This window comes from Takifugu flavidus, chromosome 3, assembly GCF_003711565.1.
Source record: "Takifugu flavidus isolate HTHZ2018 chromosome 3, ASM371156v2, whole genome shotgun sequence".
Lineage (NCBI taxonomy): Eukaryota > Metazoa > Chordata > Actinopteri > Tetraodontiformes > Tetraodontidae > Takifugu > Takifugu flavidus.
Genome location: NC_079522.1, coordinates 16007459 through 16028129, shown reverse-complemented (window position 1 = coordinate 16028129; position 20671 = coordinate 16007459). Strand labels below are relative to the sequence as shown.

At 43.1% G+C, this 20671-nt stretch overlaps 1 protein-coding gene and 1 long non-coding RNA gene across 4 annotated transcripts in view; one reads left to right on the top strand and one right to left on the bottom strand.

Annotated features, from left to right (window-relative positions):
* LOC130522480 (interleukin-1 receptor accessory protein-like 1) overlaps positions 1 to 20671 on the bottom strand; it is a 192308-nt gene that overhangs the window by 99321 nt on the left and 72316 nt on the right. For 2 of the 3 annotated variants that reach the window (XM_057026918.1, XM_057026917.1), the window contains exons 3-5: positions 19958 to 20237; positions 3595 to 3781; positions 1919 to 2072 (exon numbers count right to left, since the gene is read on the bottom strand). In XM_057026918.1, coding sequence (XP_056882898.1) covers positions 1919 to 2072; positions 3595 to 3781; positions 19958 to 20237 — 621 coding nt within the window. The remainder of the gene's footprint in view (positions 1 to 1918; positions 2073 to 3594; positions 3782 to 19957; positions 20238 to 20671) is intronic. The other variant, XM_057026919.1, reaches the window with a different exon arrangement.
* On the top strand, positions 11101 to 11857 carry LOC130522488 (uncharacterized). Its single transcript, XR_008949636.1, has 2 exons — positions 11101 to 11442; positions 11677 to 11857. It is a non-coding gene; the product is annotated as an uncharacterized LOC130522488 (long non-coding RNA).

Here is a 20671-nt window from a genome sequence, read left to right as displayed (position 1 = left end):
CTACAAACAGGTGCATGAATGTACCTCCTCCGCCATTGCTGAACATCAATCATCTCTTGCCACATGTTTTGGAATGTCTCCAGCCTAGATAGAGAGATTAGGACTACTCCCCTGGGATGGTGTTTTGAGGCTGGTGAGAAAATGATTTATGACTTAGACCGGCCTTCCCTGGAGTCCCTTTTTAAGTCTCGAAAAATGGCTATAAAGTACAATCAGGGAGCAGCTGATACTAAACACTTTGTATGACCCTCACAGCCATAAAAGTGAACGGCGGGAGCAGTAAGATGTTTGACCCCTCCGTTTCCCCTCATTTTTATGCATCTTCGCAGCGTTGTGGAAGCAAGGCATCATGGTAAATGACATTACCATGGCTTTTGAACATTTACTAAATGTTCAAAAGCCATTCCCGTGTATCAAACAAGTATCCAAACACTAACGCTTTGTCCAACATGAAGGCATTTTGTACATTTAGGGTCACAATGGGGTCTCTCCATCCCACACACAAACCCCTTTATGACACAGTTACTTCGGAATTGTCAGGGGCTGTGGGCTGAGTCGTGCTGGATGACGCTCGCCCAGGCCCCTGCCAACGTGCTGCAGCTGACTGATATCCAGTGCTGCGGGGGTTTGGCAGGCAGATGCTTGCTGGGAAATCCCCCTTTGTGAAATGTGTGGCAGAATATGTTAAGAAATTGGGAAACTGGGTTTTACCTCATGAATAAGAACAGAAGTTTGGTAAAGCTGCACGTGAAGCGATAAAGTACTGGCCAGGATATCACTTTTGCTCCCCTAACACAGTGCTTTGTTTCCCATTTCTTCATTCTTCTGTGACATCATTATTAATGTCTGGCACACTGTTGGGGTGTTTAAGGACCACTGCTGGTACCAATTCGGCAGTAATCATGGGGAATCAAAGGAGGTGTAAGGGTCTCCAGTTGTGACAATCTGCAGCATTTTCGTCTTTATTTGACACACTCAGATGCACTTTTCAGAGGTTTGACTCAGTTATCTGCTCTGTGGTGACAACTGCACGATGAAAGTCTAAAGACAGAGCCATGTACACCACTTAAGTGCTAAATTGTGCCATTATTTTAAATAAAACATGTTATGAGCGTGTTGAAAGGCTTGTAAACCTTTTTATATGAGCTGTTAAAAGTTGAACTCCGTGTAATCAGTAAAAAACAAACAACTACATTTTCATAGCATAATTCTTTCTGCTTCTGAAAAAACATCCTATCTTTTTAATATTTTATTTTCTCACAGGCTAAATGCAAAGGGTGTATGCATAATGTTGTCTTGCATTTGCATGAGTGCAACTCTGCTTTCGCTGATGATTTATTTGGTTTATAGATATAGCTGGAGAAAAATAAGTTAACAATAATAAAACTAAATTAACACAAACCAATTTCCATATCAATTATCCCCCTGCTCCTGTTTTTTCTCATTGGTCATTGTGGCAGCAACCACCACAATTACAATTACTTCAACTAATCCTAGAATAGATTGATATTCTATTTTTATTTGTCTGTGAACTCCGTGGTAACTTAAGTCATCTGTTGGGTTTCAAATAGTTCAGCAGCCACCACCAAAGTGCTGAAGTGTGAATTCTTCAGCTTGGCGATAAGAGCATCACAGCTATCGACTCCAACACTTCAGCATTAAAGGGCTTTTCTTTTCTTTTGTAAAACAACATGTACAACAACCAGAAGCCTCGTTACATCTGCCAGCTCACAGTCCAATATTTAAACCGCAGAAATCAATTAGCAGGTGCCAAACTATGAGAGCACCTCCATTAAATGTATCTGCATTGATGCATTTTGTTTGAAACGTTACAGATTTTTAGGCTCTCTGTGCCAGTTTGTTTAAATGTCAAGTAGGAACAAAAACAGATGAATCTGGAATATAACTTCTTCCTTACCTGTGACTGACAGCTCAGTAGTCCTCCGGACCACAAAGTTCCCGAACAGCAACTCGCACGTGTAATTCCCAATGTCATCTTCTCGCACTTCCTTGATAGACAGAGTGTCCCTCCTCCTCTCTATGGTCTGCCTCCACTGCTTTGGCTTGCATTCCTGTATTTAAATAAGCAGAAAGACACCAAAATGCTGCAGCAAACGTTAAAATAGCGAGTCGAAGGTTGTTAAGGATTTAAACGGTACAAAACGCAGCAGCAAACAATTGTTGACTTTAAATATCATCTGTCTCAAGCAAACTCGTGATCTCACAGCTGTGATACGCTACAGGACAGTTCCACCAGTGTTTCAAGCTAACACACTCATAAATTACCTTGAATTCTTGGACCACATAGATTAATATAATCCTTTGTAAATGTTTGAGAGCTCTAATACAGCAGGGACTCTGTTGCAGAGAGAATTTTTATTCCTCCTGCTAAGACAAACCTCTAGTGCCTCAAATGATCCAGAGAACAATTTATTTCCTTTTGGAATATGTTTAATAAAACTTTAAAATGTGTCTAATAGGCAGAAAACCAAAGCTTTAGTCTAACCTCCTAAGATCCCACCTCTTTTTTAACATGTTTTTTATTTCATTTCCCACAGGTAAACAACTATATCTACCCCAAAATGTGACGTCCATGCCTGTGAACACCAGGTCTTAGGAGGTAATACTTCACACAGCATTTACCTTAGGCATTATTTGGAGAACAAAAGTGAGGATGATTTTACAGACACGGCACATCCTGCTACATCAGCTTGGTAAACCTATTTAGGGGTTACGCAGAACATTTTCAAAATCATATCCAGCTGGCGGTTATTATTTGCTCTTTTAATTTGATTCCAGGGGAAGTGAGGACGCCCTGCTGTCACGTCTTGCGTTAGATTTTCGTGTTCAATGAACAGCATCACAAGTTTCACATAACATCGCTGTCAAACGTTGCCTGTTGAAGCTGGAAGATCTAACCCAGCCCGTTACAGTGTGGGTGTCTCAGCTGTCCAGGAAAACAAGATTAGAGTGAGCACTCATTTATTATTGTGCTTTTTACATTTATCTCGTTAATCTGCTGCTTCAAGTAGAAGGGGAGCAGCTTATTGAGGTAAATGAATGAGAATGGATGCAACCTTAACTGGGTTACAAAAGAACTTCAGAGGCAGCTTTTTGATTTAATTGAAAGGACACATTTCTAATATTGCTCAGCGTGGGTCTCCAGGAGACAGGAAGCCCTCTGTTTTATGCAATTGAGCACAACATCATATACAAGTGATAATTTGATTTGAATCCCTTGGGATTCGTTTAATACAGTATATACTTGACATTCCTGACGGGTACAGTCTGCTCAGCATGAAGAAGTGTGACTTCTGTCAGAATTCGACTTCCCACATATTCTCCATGGAGCAAAGTGCCAACCCACGACTCACATAGTGACCAACACATGAACGCCTCATGCTGCGCTGACAGCTGGTAGAAACCCCAACACGGAGCAGGATGCTGCCTCTGGTGGCCATGGGGAAAATGTCAGTCACTGTTCATGTGTCCTGTATGAATTAACACTTCAGATCAAATGCTGAAGACTGGCATGGTGACCTTGTCCTGACTTCTTGGGTTTAAAATAATCAAGTAGAAATATGTTAAAGTTACCTTATACCAAACTATCTCTGGCTCCGCTCCCGGCTGGATATAATCCTCAATGCCCTGGCACGTGATCACTTTGCTCTTGCTCAGCTCTGCCTTCTCAAAGAACCGCATCTTGGAGTTGTAGCAGAGGTCCGTGTCGTTCTCTGCCACAGTCAGGGACATGGAGACCTTCATGCAGTAGGTTGAGTTCCTGCAAAAGAGACAGAAACCCAAAGAATCACAAGAAAGCCTCCTTCTGAAACCCTGCCAAATGCAGCACCAGAAACACAACTTTGAATCCACCCAAGAGCTTTTTGTCCATCAGTGGAGCCGAAACATCCGTGTTGAGTGGGATAAATCATTTCCTCCTGTGACATTTCTATGCTAAAACCAGACAATTAGAAGTCCTTGAAATGTCCTCTCATTTTCAGTCTGGATATCAATAATACATGACCACTCTACACACCTCTTTAGTCAAATGAAACCTGTGTGTATCTGTGCGTAGAAAATGCAGGTACAATGCAGTAATCCAGAGTGACAACTCTGAATGTCAACAGCACCCGAAGACTGATTGAGCCTTTTGTTTTTGTGCATTATCGGACAGAGCTCAAGCTAGCAGAAAATGTCTTGCTACAGTTGATGAGCTGTAACTGCTCAGGTCACCTACGGAATTCACATTGTAGGGGGTGGAGGACGCATGGAATGATAGGGTATTTGGAAAAAAGAGGCCCCCTGAACATGCAGAAAAGCCAGTTTTCTCAAATCACTGTGGTTTCCTACAGTCTACAACAGAGGTAAAGGGAGCATTATAGAGACAGAGAATTTACAACTGGATCTGATGCCCGAGTACCTCTGAGTAACAAAATATGAGGAACGATGAACACATTGATCTGAAGTAAAAGAAAGTAAGGAGTACAGAGAAGTGCAGGTGTGCGATGATCAATGAACTCAATACAAGCACCTTTTCTTGGCCCAAATTGGCTAATAAGGCTGTCACAGCCGAAAAGTCCAGCAGCCCAACTGCAGCAAATCCCCCCTGGTTTAAAGACCAAACAAATTGGCAGTGTTTAGGAAAATCTCATTGCTAATTTTCCTACTAAAGCTGGTTACACAAATTGAGCTGAACCAACAAACAATTACAAACATGTTAAATCCTTACATAATTGTGCGGCATTAACTGCCTTGCGGATTAGCGCGACACACACTGGTCTTCGCTGCAGTGTCTGCAAACAATCGCCACTTTGGAGGCCGGCGACATGCAGGCGGCGAACAGCAAGCAAGAAGCTCCCCCCCCCCGGTGTCTGGATGCAAATATAACATGATGTGGAGATTATCATAGACAGGGTATACCAGATGGACACCTGTGCAAATGAGATCCCATGGGTGCACTCTTCACCCTATTAAATATTCTGGACAGTGCTGATAAACTCACCCATCAGAACAGAGCGAGGGAGACAACAGTCTTCTACTCTGTGTGAGTGATTGGCGGTATGGGCCAACTGTGTGTGTCCTATAGAATGTCTTCCCAACAATTTACATCCATCATGAGGTGTGTGTGTGTGTATCCAAAAGCCAGGGGACCTTTGCAATATCCCCTTAAAGGGTTTAATATTCATGTATGCTGTTTATTGAAAACAGCAGGAAAGCAATCCTCCCTCTTGCTCCGGAGACTTTACTGAGATTCTGTGCAGAACCTCCCGCACCCTCCAGATGCTCTAACAGATAACAAGCTCGGTGATAGCATGAATTAATGGCTGACGGTGTCTGTCACACGTGTCAAACTGAAAGGGGATATGCAGCGTTGTGGCAATGATAGGCAGCATCCTGCATACATCACCTGGGAGTCAAACGGCAGACTGACAGCCTCTGTATGCTGCCAGAGGGCAGGCAGGGGACCTGAGCTGCAATATGTGGCAAAGGCACCGAAATGAAGTGTAACGGTCAATTTGGATTTTGCTTTTCTGAGAAGCTGTTAAAAAATGTCAGCCTCTACTAGTGGAGGATGGAGAGGTGGACGATTTATGATGAGATTGACTGATTTATGTTGGTAAAGATCTCTCTCTGCCAAACCCATCAAATGTGAGGTTTATTTTATTGACTACGAACAAACTAAATGGAGCGTTTTCGTGGGGGGGGGGAATAATGTCAGCTCTGATATAAATAATAGGCAGTGGAATTTATTCGATAGTCCTCTGACAATTCGTGACCCTTGGGGGGAAATTAATGAAGTCAATTAATGACTGTGTTAATTAAAACAACTGCTCTCTAGTACAACAATCAGATGATGAAATTCATTTCTGATTACCTATTACAGCTTCAGTTCAAATAGCAATGATGTTCTCAGAATAAAGTGTGTGCGTGAACAGCACAAACTGCAACGGTTAACGGTTGATTCAAGGCAAATGTGGAAAAATCTCATTATCGTAAAATAATCCGACTGCAGGTATTAATCGCCATGACATCGAAGGATCTGATGACACATGGTAGTGAGACAAGGATAGTATAGAGAAATGCACCGTATTTGAGTACAAGTCTATTATGATGCTGAGAAGTGTTTCAAGACAGAACACTGACATGTGGAAACACGGGCAAGTATTTCAACTTACATGTAAATTAATAATAATAAAAAAAGCACCCACAAAAAAAGCAATTAATCAGTCTAATGGAGGGAAAAAGTAAAAAAGTCACATCTGCCTCCAAAATGCACTGGAGTTTCATTCTCCCACTGTCTCAAAAGCTAACGTCTCACAAAATCTGTTAAAAAAAGGCTGTAAAGAGTCAGCATAATCCAGTGTTCAGCAGCAGTCATCACGGGAAACAACAGACTGTCGCTGTGTCCAAAACCACACACTCGTTCCCTATTCACTACTCACTACATGGGGGACATGGATTGAGTGAACTACGTAGTGCACTGAATTTAAAATGATCGTTCGGACACTACGGCGCACGCAAAATGGCGTCGTGGTGTCGCATAATAATTACGACCCCGGTCGACGGTAAAAGTGGCCAGGTGCATTTAATTATTTTAACCCATACATTCAGCGGTCATTTTATGAAAATGCAATATTTTACTCTAAAATTAACTTTAGATAACAAGTAAAAGATTAATGTTAATAATAGTTTAATAATAATTACTTATTACCTAAAATAATTGGTGTCACTTGACATTTTCAAGCCAAGACGTGATGGCACATTCTCAAGTCATATTTCACTGCAGGGAAAACATTTAATAAAGCATTTTTTCGTCAAGAAATGGCTCCAGAGCTACTTTTCATCTTTGTAAATATTATTTTACTGAAATCCTGTCGCCTGGTGAGGAACAGACGATTCCTAAGAACAATTTTAAGTGTGTGGGGGGGGGGGGGGCAGTGAAGGTTGATTGATTTTTTTTTTTTTTACACATTTATGTTGTAATATTTTAGGATGATCATATTGGACCCCTCCTGAAAACAATTGTAAACCACACCTTGATTTCTTATTTCCCAAAAATTTCATATATCAAACCATAGTGGAAATTACGTGAAAAAAATGCATCCCATCCCAAAACCCCACCATTGATTCATTTCCGAGTTAGGGTGCATCGGTTGTACACTACTTTTTGCAGTGCATTGTGGGATACATTGAGTGCACTACATAGGGTACAGCGATGCTCACTAAGAATTCAGAATTCAACCTTCAAAATGGCGTCCACACTATTGAGTGTCCTATGTAGGGTATAGGGGGTATTTTGGAAACAACCTGAAAAGACTAAACTTGACCCAGAGACTGATGCTAGTCTGCCACAGGTGCAGCACACTGGAGGTGTGGCTGTCAACAGGTAAAGGAGATGAAAACAAACCAACAGGAGGGAATCATGGAAACCTGAACAGAATAGGAATAAAACCATGAGGGATGCAGCCTTAAATGTCTGCTCCCCAGAAAATATTGTAATGCATCCAATGAAGGACACCTTCAAGCTAAACGTCCTATTTAACACCGAAAGATCCTCTTCAAAGCACATTTGAAGTGCGAACAGCAGCTTAATCTTTGGGGGCCTGTGGTAGAGGGTTTGCTGTACCCCTGTACCACCACAGACAGAGGAGCTGGATTTTATTAACATGCAACAATGCAGCAGATTGTCAGCTGACAGACTAAAGCAAACAAACTACGCAGGTGTGAAAACTCCCATCATCGTGCTTCTGTTTTCTGTGTCACATTCTGCCTGTATTGATTTAGCATTGGGAAGGAAAGGGAGGACAAAGTGACACTACTTGTGCTGTCATTTTGTGGCCACTTGAGCATGCACCTGAGATGTCAACAGGTATCAGTCGAGTGCATGTCAGGAGGGCAAATGAAAATAAATAAATAAATGAATAAAAGCAGTGCAGATGTTAATGCAGCCTGGCATGACTGGATGTGCCACGTCCCTTTAGAGACTCATACAACAATGGCTTCGGACAGGCAGGGGAAAGAAAAAAAGCTGGTGGGTTTCCAACAGCAGCTCTGACTGGCCCAGATTGGCACAGGGCTGAAATAAAGTCTGACCAGTGATGCAGGTGTGCACATAGCGTTTGAGAGTTGCATCAGCCCCCCGTGGTCCTTCATTCTTGTCTGAATCAACCTCACAGACTCTGGTTCCACCCAGAGTGAGCTCCAGTTATCCAGAAATCGCAATTTTATGATTTCTGAATGAATATTTATGGACACTGCGAAGGTCACAGCAAGCTGTGGGGAGACGGGTGCCTGCCTGTGGTGCTGCCCATACGCCACCTGTCACTAAACCTCCCGAAATCTGACGGCGCGCCAACTTACTCCTACTTGGCCTCTGTCTGAGATTATGGCAGTTGTCTACCGAGTTGGAACAATAAACCCCTACCTTATCATACCTGCACCTCTCTCTCTCTTTCTTTGTCTCTGTCCCGCTCGCTTCGCTTGTCGTAAACAATTTCTCGATGTGGGACACAGAGGATAACTCAGCTTTTTGCACCCACTAGACACCAAATAAAGAGTGGACATGTAAAATTTATACACAATCATAAATTCTGTTTTAAAACAGAAATAGCCGCAGATTTATGACATCTGCGCTTTCAAAAGCAGCCCAACAAATGTTTAAGAGTCTTTATAGACAGATACTGTACTTAAATATGGTAATATGGGAAAATAATTAAGACCCATGGGCAGGGTCACCCACAATTATTTTCACATCGTTTCTTCTGAAGCACTCCTGGAGAATGGAGCAGGGCATATTTTTCAACAACTGTTCCAAAAAACAGCAAAGTGCACATAAATCTGCAAAATCAATTCTATGATTCAACCCCCCACTGGAAAAAAATCCCACCATTGAGTGAAAAATAAATGAGAGAATTCCTCCAAGCCTTTCCTTGAGTCATGTGTCTCACAGTGACAGCAGCCCTCCTAGTATGCAAATGCATTAGTCAATCGTTTTCCAGCCGGCGCCTTCGGGGAGTTTATTTTCCCTTCTATGACACCCTCGACTCATCGTTGCCTTAGCAAGCAGATTCCATAACAAGCATAAACAATTTGTCTCCATTGTATGCTCTTCAAACTCCATTGTGACCTTACTTGCTGGTCCTCAGACCACCTGGGTATAATGCACAAAGACATGCCGCATTAAAAAAGAAAAATCCCTGCAATGGCTGGAATTGGCTTTGGCAATAATACGCATGCGTGTCTTGCTGGGGACCCAGGTGGAGGAGACAATAATGCATGAGACCCCTCTGCATTCTTCCATTCATATTCCAACAAAGAAGCCAAAGATATTTCTTTTTCTTCAGAGCTTTTCCTATTAGCTGTGAGATGTATGTAAAGACTGAAGAGGTTCCATGCCATGAACTCAGGAAACTGGACCAAATTAGACAATTGGATTAATCAGATCTGATGCATTCACTTGCACCTTGGAAATGCGAGAATTGAAAGACCCTAGTTTACGTGCTTCCATCCATTCTGCAGAGAACGTGTGAACGAGAGCAGATCACATTACGCTGTCTAAACGATTGCTGGCAAAAGCCGTAAGTCCAGAAATCCAGTGATGGTTGGAGTCTTACGGTCATGTGAACGGGCCCGGTGGTGAAGGTTCTTGTGGTTTTGAAATATAATTCCCCTCATCCAACTCTAATTTCAAAACAAGTTCTAATTGGATGCTTTGTGGTATAAAGCTGTGTCCTAATTTAAACCTCTTTCAGTTTTGCGGGATTCAAATGACGATCCGGCAGCACATCCTTGTCTTCCATTTTATCATGCTGCTGGGAGCTCCCGCCCCTCTCTGAGGGGATGGGAGGTGGCGGCGAGGCAGACGAGGAAAAGTTGGCGCCGCTGCCAAAGTGATTGTGCTTGGGGAATGGTATTTTTGACATTTGTCTGGCAGATAAAACCCACCATCAGATATGAAGAGGAGAAGGTCAGCGTCCCTGCTATCAGATAGGGATGGTTTGGCATCTTGTTTGATGACTTCCTGTTCTCGGTGGGGACCGAGAGGCCCTGAGAACCAGGAGGCAATGCTGGGGAGGTAGCAGAACAAAATCCCTCTGGTGGGTCTGTGGAGAAATCTCACCTTTCTGCATGCCAGCCTGCAATCCTAGGAACATTAAAAGCTCATACTCAAATGAAATCAGAGTGAAAGACGAGCAGAATATGCCGTTTAAATAAAAAAAGAGGTTATCGGACTGTGTCTTCAATTGTCCTGACATCTGATTAGAGTCAGAAGAGGCTCCTGGAATAAAATCTGTGTGGCCGGCCTTTCTAGTCCATTTTCTCTCTGAAGTCGGCCCAGCTTAATCAAATGGAATCAAGCATGGGACAAATGTCCAATCAGTGGGAGCAAGAAGGGCATGCATAGAAATTGGCTGCGACTGTAATGTGGGTGCAGGGCGGATGAAACTTTTCGGTCCAATTTCTACAAAGAGTATCCAGTGTGAGCCAAAGTAGAGATATCAGGAAGGCCGCCTGGTTAAAATCAGCCATTTTCTTGTCTTTACTACTCTTATCGATTTGACTCACAGAAATATCAATAGCTGTTTCAGTAGTAGGCACCTGGAATCTGTAAGCAAAGCCAATACATTGATTGTCGTCTTTTAAATGAGAATTTATTCAAACTAACACCACTAAGATGGCTCAGCTGACTCCTATTGTTGTCTAAGTACATTTATAATTAAAATCTGCCTGTCCCCCTGTCCTGACACTGAGCATTAAGCTGAATTTAGGAAGTTAGACCTATAAACATCATTACTTTCTGTTCCCAAATGTTGCTGAATCGGGACAATAAAGTATTCATGATGCGTGGTTTAGCACCTCCTTAACCTGTGGGCATACGGTGAATCTGGTGTGCTGTGATATCCAAGTTAATTTAAAGAAACAAGGATATGAGGGAATGCCAATCATCTGAAGGGGTCAACTTTTCCCAAAAGATTTGCTTTTCATACATGAAAGGAAGGTTTTTTGAAATAATGCAGAAATGAAGACATATTCACTCCAGTAATGTTGTAATGTCGTGATTAAGAATGATTTTCCACTCAGTAAGGCTGTAAGTGTTGGGATTTCTGGTTTGTGTCTGTCTTTGGCCTGCAGGGTGTGGTGTTGAGCACAATTGGCGGCAGCTGGCACTGCAGGTGGGCGCACCTGTAGGCAATTTACATCTTGCTGCCTATTTAAGCAGGTTGTGCCTGCCTGTCAGTGCTGGGGTGTCTGTTTGTGTAGGGAGTGTGTTTGTTGGTCTAGTGTGGGAGCTTGGTTGGGTTCCTTGGTGTTGGCTCCTGTTCCTGTGTTCCTGTTGTCCTGGAGGACTGCTCCTGCTCCCCTTGCAGTCTAGGAGGACTGCCTCTGCCCTCAGTGTCTCGGGGCACGTTCGTGTTGCGCTGGACTCCCGAGTCCTCGCCGGTCCAGGAGGACTGCAGCGTGTTGAGGATCACCGGTGTGTTCCGAGTTTCCGGCAGTCCAGGGGGACTGCGTCTGGTTTGGGGACTCGCCGATGGACCTTGGAGGGGCAGACGCTGCCTCCTAATCGCCGGCAGTCCAGGAGGACTGCTTTGTCGCCAGTGTCTCGGGGCACGTTCGGGAGGCGAGCGTGTTGCGCCGGACTCCCGAGTCCTCGCTGGTCCAGGAGGACTGCAGCGTGTTGAGGACTCACCGGTGTTCCGAGTTCCCGGCAGTCCAGGGGGACTGCGTCTGGTTTGGGGACTCGCCGATGGACCTGGGACGGGCGGACGCTGCCTCCCGATCCCCATGCGGTCCAGGAGGACTGTTTGTTAATGTGTGCTCCCCTTCCCTGTAAATAAAGCCTTTGACCTCTCCACCACTGTGTCCTGGCCTGCGTTCGGGTCCGCTACCACCATGTATCGTAACAGTAAGTTAACTAAGGCAAACACGTTTACCTATTTACAATCCTTTTAAAGCCAGGATGAGTGGTATATTAAATGCTAGTCTCATTCTTTACCTGGCCCCAGCAGAGCTCCATCAACACACTGCTGACATTTTAACAGCGGCCGTCAGGTTCACCCAGTTGAATAAAACCCACACTGAAAGGTGCAACACACCTCAGCAGTGGTGTATAGATCACTAGACAATGGCTGCCTGCTCGCATTGTCTAGCGGAGCTGCATGGGGCCAACTGAAAGGCCATCTGAGTGCCGTGTTCTCATCCAAATGCGTAGTGCTGCCTCTGAACGCGATAGAAAAATAGGTGTTAGACACCCCATCAGTAACCCCGGCGAGAGTCTGGAACATCTGGCAAATCCATATCCAGTAATTAGATTAGAAAATAGGAGGTGGGCTGTAATAACACAGATGATGCTCCTTTCTTTCACCTCTCAGTATTTTGGTGTTTACCTGCTCATCACATGTGGTCAACATGAGCTGCACAACTTTAATACAACACTCACAAATCCCCAAATAAGCCCCTTTTCCGCCATGTTTTGTTTTAAAATTTACCCAGGATTTTGGAAAAGCTCAACATGTTACCACTGAAATACCCGAGGAGGAGCACTTCCCTCCAACCCCAAATGTTTCATAACGCGCGTCCTACTAGGAGACGGGACTTTTATTCTTGAGTGGAAGAAGACGGACTTAAAGTTTCAGGAAGAACTTCAGTGTAACGTCAAGTGGGTGACGCAAAACTGTTAAAGAACAGCCGCAAGCTAGCAGAGCTAAATGATGGACATACGACCAAACAAATATATGAAGAAATTAGATTGGAACAGGTTTGTAACATTTTGGCCCCTTCCTCAGATACCGTGAGCGTCAGCTAAACATGATTTTTTTTAAAACACAATAAATACCTGGAAGTAAATATTCCTGGAAATGTTGGTGGAAAAAGTGCTGATTGGTGACTTTCCATATCTTGACTGGAAAAAAAAAAAAAATCTCTGATCTGTTATTTTAAGCTTTGGGGAGGATGGATTTACATAAAGGTTGGCAAAGATTTTAAACCTGTAATGGTCACGTCTATTATTCACATTGTGCAGCCAGTCACAGGTGGAAGAACAAGTTTTCAAGACTGAATCCAGCAGAAATCTTTTTTTTTTTTTTTTACAAGATCTCATATCCTTTATTCATTTATTAATACTGACAGTTCAAAGCAATTTCATGTCGCTGCATCCAATGTAAGGTATGAAGGCAATAAATGTAACTTTCAAAATCAGGCTTATCAAAGCTAAACTGTTAGACTATGTGACAAAAGATATTGACTTCAACCCTCGAGCCCTTTCTGGACATATTATTGTTCATTTTTAACTTCAATATTAAAACAGATGTGAACAATCGTTCCATCCCCTTTTCTTAATCTCATCCACAGACAAAGTCACCACCAATTCTCTCAGCAGGTCGTGCACAAGACAAACGCCACCCTGGTATTATTCATCCATAACCCCTGGCTGTGCAATCCGGTCGTGCTGCTCTTTAGTCTGGTGCCTCTCACCGGCTCTGACAGCTGGGCTGGATCAATTGGACAGGCCCTGACTCAGGCTAAATGACAGAGTGTTCCAGACGGCCCATTCCAACTGTCACTCCCCTGAGAGATCGCCAGCCATTCCTGCTCACGAATACTAACACAGTCAACATGGCTGCGGCGTCGGACGCCGGGGTGCAGCGATTCTGCCCTCGCGTTGGCGACTCCAGCGACTTTACGCAACCACTTTCCCGTTATCTTTTCCTTCCCGTTGTCCTTTGCAGGTGACAGCCGCAGGCATTGCAGGACATGGCTGAAACCCATTAATAAGGCCCAGACAAAGGCAGAATGCCAACGCTGCTGAACAGGGTCGAAGGTGACACATTAGCTACCTGCCAAGAAAAGGGAGCATCCCTGTGCTGCCTCCATCTGTCCTTAATCAGATGCTGTAATCCCTCCTCCTCCACTGGAATCGATGTCCCGTGGAAATGTCTGTTTTGGCAATTTCATGTCCACAGGCTGTTTCTGCTAGTGTGTGCGCATGAATGGAATTGTCTCCTTATGTATTGATTTAAGAGCTGTTTAAAGGTCACGGAATGCTAGCCCGAACGGCTGCCGCTGCATCACGGTTGAAACGATTTGTGAAACTGATAACAGAACATCGTGTTATTTTTCCCTCATTCAGAGGTCAATATCTATTGGGCAATCCATGAATGAACTAATACAGATTAGTCTAAGCTAATGGACTCCTATTGACTTTTTTTAAAGCTGATAAAATCCTGAAACATTGTACTTTTTCCCCCTTATTCATATTGTTCATGTGTATTAAACTATCAGAAAAGGAAACGACAAGTGTAAAACGTGCTCGCCGTGCTAAGATCAGGGTGAATGCCAGGTGAGTTTAGCTTTGGACTGAACCCAACATGAATTGGATTTTTTCCACAGTATGGGATGAATTATTCATCATCGCAACAAAGCACCAATGACCGAACTAGTCAAAATATTTATTTAGCATTTTATCAATTTTTACACTTGTTTTTCTTTGATCACTTCATTACTTTAAAGAAAAGTTAAACCATATCCTATAGAAAGCCTTGAATAAACATGTAAACACTGTATGTGGTTTGAACTGTTCCACTAAGTCATTATTTCAAAGAGATTCCCTTCCAAACCTTTACCTTTAACGATGAGGGATTTCCCTTTTTCCTGTCATCACAATAAGCCGAGCGGCTTTTCCTCAACTGTGATGCTGTCAGCAACACATAAAATAGCGGGAATTAGCAACTCTGCATTTTTAATAAGCTTACAGAGACGATTGCTGCAGTGCGGAGAACTCCGAGGATTTGTGCGCGTGTCCGTGTGTGTGTGTGAGTCCATGTGAGTGTGTGTTGTGCTGTTCTCCAAGCGATGGTGGGTACACTCCCAGAGTTCTCTGGGGTAAAACATCTAACACACCTCGCATCAACACACTGCCTTTCATCTCCTGCCTTGTTGCCTGCAGTGTGTGCGTTGGTCCCTCGCTGCATGCTCACCATGCATCTGAATGCAGGGGTGTGAACGCAACCTGATGCATATGGTGGGCGGGGTGGGTGGGTGGGTGAATGGGTGGGTGGGTGGGTGGGTGGGGACTCTCATGACAAACGTGTCTTTAGTGTGAGTGCAAGATGATGGCCAAGGTACTTTGACACCTTTAAGTACAGCTGGGGAAACAGAGACACGTCAACACTTCTGCGCTACAGTGAGTCAAAAACCAGAGAAACTAGAGTAAGAAATTGGTTATGTTGCCCGAAAAGCAATTTATTATTTAATGAAATTAAAAATGTAATCCTAAATTTATGATTAAATTTTAAATGCTTCTTTCCCCAGCATACACACAAAATGAGACACTATTAATGTTATTCTTCTTGATTAAAAATGTCTTGAACCTGCATGATTTAAATTAGAAATAATTGTGTTCATTTGGCTTTCATTAAGTTATTGGGATCATTTCTCCCCATCACATGACAAAGGATAAGGATAAAAGACTTTATTGATCCCACATCGGGGAAATTGCACAAAGTTTACATTAAAGACGCCATTTTGGTGTGGCTGCATATGGGTTCGATTTGTCTGCAGCAATATTCGCAAATCTAAAGTACAGAACTTGTCCAAATGCATTATAAGATTGACACTATTGGTAAAATTTGTAGCACTAACGCGACGACTGGAACACAGGAGAGAAATTCCCGTTAGGAAATACCTACGGAAGTACCGGAAAATCCTTGGACATGCAAACCTGCTTCATTCCTTGTGCGCCACCCTAATTTCCGTCATTTTAAATGATAAATCGTCATCAAAGGCAGTTCAAACATCCTCTCCATGCTTTCGGAGCACAACTTTAACATTGCTCATGGCAGCCTGAAATCATTGGTCACACCAGTCTATCGATACTCCCTAAAGACAAAAACATCACGGAACGCCATTGTGAGCGGGAGTGAATTGTTATTGCATGCTTGGGTATGAAATGTATCCAGTGAGAGATGATTTATTGTCGTGCTGCGATTCATTCGTTCCGTCGCTGAGCGCTCTAATTCCCCAGGTCTCTTCATGTTTCAAAAGGGAACGAATCCTCAGGAAAACAAGCTGCCAAGACCGTAATCCCAATGTGATGTGTGAACACATGCAATTGCTGCTGATCTATAGGAACTGCGTCGTAAAGACAAAAAAAGAGCAGCACTCTTCTGATTTGGCTGCTGTGGCCGGGAATTAAAATGAGTCACACTGGCTGTGTGGTTGGATGATTGGATGAATCCTTGTCTTAAACACTATGGCAACAATGTGAAAATGAAAATGAGGCTGACACAGACATGCATATTAACAAAAGCCTGATTTCTATCTGTTCTATATATAGAAAACAGGCTCAGAGACATTTAGATTTTCACAACAGCATCAATCCCTTTTGTGTGACAAAATTGTGTTTTGGAACTGCAATTTTCATCCACTCAGGTGTCACATTAACAGCTTCTTCCCCTCTCCTTCCATGTACCTCCAGAAAAACACATTTGCTTCACTAATATTTGTAAAAAGGAGAAAAAATGACTTATTTCTATAAGGGGTTTTAGTGCATCCTAACCGGTTTATTACAGTTAAAAATGTTGAACCACAGAACGTCGCTGTCAACTAGGAATTGCACAATAGTTCCAAACTGAAAAGGTTTCAGCTCTTGTGAATTCAACGATCACTTGTTTGCACACCCATGCACGAACACTTGGACATAGCCAATTAATATATGACATTGTGATATTGTGGGACATAAATGAAGTCAATGCTGCAGCTGTACTTTTCTACTGCTAAACATGGAAGAGCTGCTGGGAGAGTGCAACAGAAAGGTGAGCATGACAGTGAAATAAACAGGACTTTTGGAGGCTTTTATTCAATGTAGACCCCTCACATACCATCAATTCAAAGCCAGAACCCTTAAAACAGTTGACCTATTACTAACCTCTAATTAGCTTAATGTCAAAGGTTTTGTGTAATTTAGAAAATCAAAGTGCTTTTATTTCAAACTGAAGAATGCTTCCAGCAACAGGGTAAAAAGAGTTTAATATCATGTCAGATTATGAATGACTCATTTCTTTGATGAGCAGCGAGTGTCAGTTTGTTTGGAGGAAGCTGCTGTTCCGTCACCCGTCTGAACGCAGCCCTCATTACTGCAGCTCCCCTCCCCAGAAGCACCCTTGTATGCTAAAGCAAAGCTATAAATCATTCTAAATTGATGGTCCCGTGTGGACACTTCTCATGCGCTGCTAGTCACAACGTCAGAATGCTGCATTAAGCTAAACATGTGACACACAGCATGTTCTGTCCGGAGCCCTGTTAGAAGCTGGCAGCTACTATTGTAAAGGGATGACTAATGAGCCAGTCAAAGCAAGCCACCCTTCACCTACAAGGTTAATAAGTTATTACTGCACAATAAAGTCTGAAAATGTGCACATCCTTCTGCTTATTTCCTTCAGCCTAGAAAGCCCTTAGTACAGTAGTCATGTGACAAATTGCCACCAAATCTAAATTCATATTATTCTACTGCAGGTTTCTAATGAAATAATAACTCTGGATAGTGTAAATAATGTATAATATAAAAATACAATCTAGCATTTTTCCTCAATAATCTCAAACTACCAGAGCCACAACTAGAACTTCGCTAAACTTTTACAATTTTATAAAAGGGTACAAAAAAAAAAAAAAAAAAAAAAAATCAACTTGGGCTTTTATTGGTGTGTGTTTCGGCCGCTGTGATTCTCGGCCTTAGGCTTTTTGAGAAATGATTTGTTTCTCCAGGACTGCTATCTGCTGTTTGGCTCTGCCTCTAAAACACTATATGTATAATCGATATCACAAAAAAACGGAAATCTATGCATTTGAAATGAAAGCAAATTGCTACATTTAACTGTGCCTGTTACAAAAGAGGGGGGAAAGGTGAAAATATATGGAAGCGCTGCCTGCACAGAAAAGTGTTCCTCATCCTTGCAGGGCCGCGTCAACGTTAAAATTATAATTCAATTCAGATAATTGCTCAGTCAGTCCGTACCTGACAGGTTGGAACTGAACTATGCGCTCAACAATACAGATTCTGGCATATAACATACAGCTAAAGCTAACACATAGCCAGGCACCAACAGTGACGCTCAAATTAACGTTAAAACATTAACATTTCTGCAATCAAAACTTTGAGTTAATATCATTATGATTAGCGTCAGCCATCGTAATCTCAAGACAACCCTTCAGAAAACACTGCACAGCACATTTCCGAGAACTTTTTCCTCAAGATGAGCCTGCAGCAGACAACATGAAACCTTTGAGGACTGAAATATCCACTGTTAAGGCCAATAAGCTGAAACAACCTTTATCACAGCTCCACTTGAATCCACGACACGTGGAATCACCACCTTCATTCCTAAGAGCGCTGCCATTTCGACCAGAGGTCTGTGAGAATAATCGCATCATGAAGCGCTCTTTTCATGTGTGTTTTTATAATACCGTGCAGATCTGAGGGGCCGCAGCTCCACGGCGGGCTTTGATTAAGCCTCAAAATCAGTGGAGCTGATTACAGCGTCCGTACTGCATTGTAAATAAAGGTCAGAGCTGTAAATATGCCATTAAAGACTGCTTTGAGCTGACTGCTAAATGAGCATGCTTTTCCTGACTCAACAATATCATAAAGTGCAAAAAGCAACATCAGAGCCTAAATAAATAAATAAATAAGTGGCTGCAGAGAGAAATTCCCCGGGATGGTGGGGAAAATGCTCTGCATTCAGTTTGATTGTTGATGGGTAAATAAATGTTTCCCCTCAATTTGGTCCTGAATGGTGGCGACTGGCAACAAAGCAGCACACTTGTCCAAATCAAATCCCACGGCTCTACTTTCTGTGTTATTACACAATAAGTCTGAGCCGGCATAGTGTGTACCTCCAGAAACCGCTGCCAGGGCGGCTGAATGGGAAACTGTCCGACCGCAGCCGCCCGATAGCATTCGCAGGCGGCCTCCTCAGCAGAGGGGAGAGCGCTCATTGTGGCGAGCAGCAACGGACGAAATTTCTTAGGATCGAGCTTGTGAAACACAGGGAAATCTACCAAGGATGCAAGCGGGAGCACATTAGTCACACATTAGTCACACATTATTATTTTTAATCAGTGTAAGCAACAGCGCAGGTGACTTGTGTTTTCCTCTCTTTTTATTTTTATTTTTTTAATTTGAGGAAAAAATACATCCCTCTGTCTACACGGAGGTGCATTTCAAAGTTCACCTTGTCCTGGAGAAAAAGAAAATTAGTCTGGGCTCCATCTTTCTCCTTTCCCTTCTGACTAGGCACAGACAAGCTCTGCTTTAATGAAAAGTTCTTCCAATATGAGTGAGGAAGACAGAAATTCCACAACATTATAGAACTCATAAATCAAACAATTGTCTGCCTCCAACATCAGCCAAGTGGAAAATGAAGATAGCACGAGTGCCCTAATTTTCTTCTCTTTCCCCTCTTTTATCTCACCTACCTTTTACCTTCCCTTAATCTTCCCGGGCTAAATTACAGCCTTCCCGACTCACCTCACTCCTGGCTCTGTCTGAAAGAGGAACCCATGAGGGCTGAAGAATTATGGATTTACCAATTGCACCTAATGGCTTACTGTACCCCAGAGGAGAATAAAGAGCCGATTTAACATATAAACTGAAGCAAAGGGGTGCATACTTTTACAGGATGCTCTGCAATGTTTTTTTGGCCAGAGATGAGAGATTTGCTAGGAAACCAACCTGGGGGCGCAATAATATGGTTTTACACCAAATGTTCCACAGGTTTTTTTCCCCCGCCTTTTTGCCCCAATTGACCAACAGCGGATGTTCCTTATTTAATGAGTCAGCTGCATTTGGGTACGGCAGAAGGCCTGAAAACATTGCTCGGCGACCTGAAAGACAGCAGGGTGTGCAGCCTCAACGCGTTAGCTTGTGTCTGCTGGGCTACCATAAGTTGTTCAGGCTTACCTCAACACACAGGAATAGTACCCCGCATCATCTAACTCCGCTGGTCGGAACCATATGGCGTCTTCCTCCTTGCTCATCCTCATGCCGTCGAAGCTGATCGGCTCCTCGAACTCCCCGTGTCCGGCACTTTTGTACCACATAAGGCTGAGTCCTGCACTCTGTGCGTGAGTGTAGTTGGCTCGTATATATCCATAAAATAAAGCACATTTAATCCGAACGGGTTCCCCCAGAAGTACCTTGTATTTCAAGTAGTCCACTGACCAATCCGTGCAGCCTTCCACTGAAAGAAAAAGGGGGAAAAGAAGAAGGTATTAGGTTAGAAATGTAGACATGCGCATTTCAGGGACATCGTTCTCCAGGGAGGAGGATAGTTTGCACTTGGAAAACATTAAAGACAGGCGCCAGTCCTCAACAAAGAACCGCTGTGCCGCAAGGTCAGACTGAGGCGGTCTCATAAAAAGCCCCGTTTCTACCTCCCTCACCTGGCATGGTGATGTTAAAAGCCGTGACAGAAGCATTGGAGGGGAAGAGCGAAACAATGTAAAGTAGCAGAGCTGAAGAAAACTCAGCTTCTGGAAGAATAAAGCGCTGGAATCTGGAAGACGTTATTTATTTCCATTAAAAAAAAGCAAGCGGGTACTTTATACTTCTCATGCACACATTTGTTGAGGAGGATTCAGGGCCGAAGTATAATTTTGAATGTCAAATCAAAAA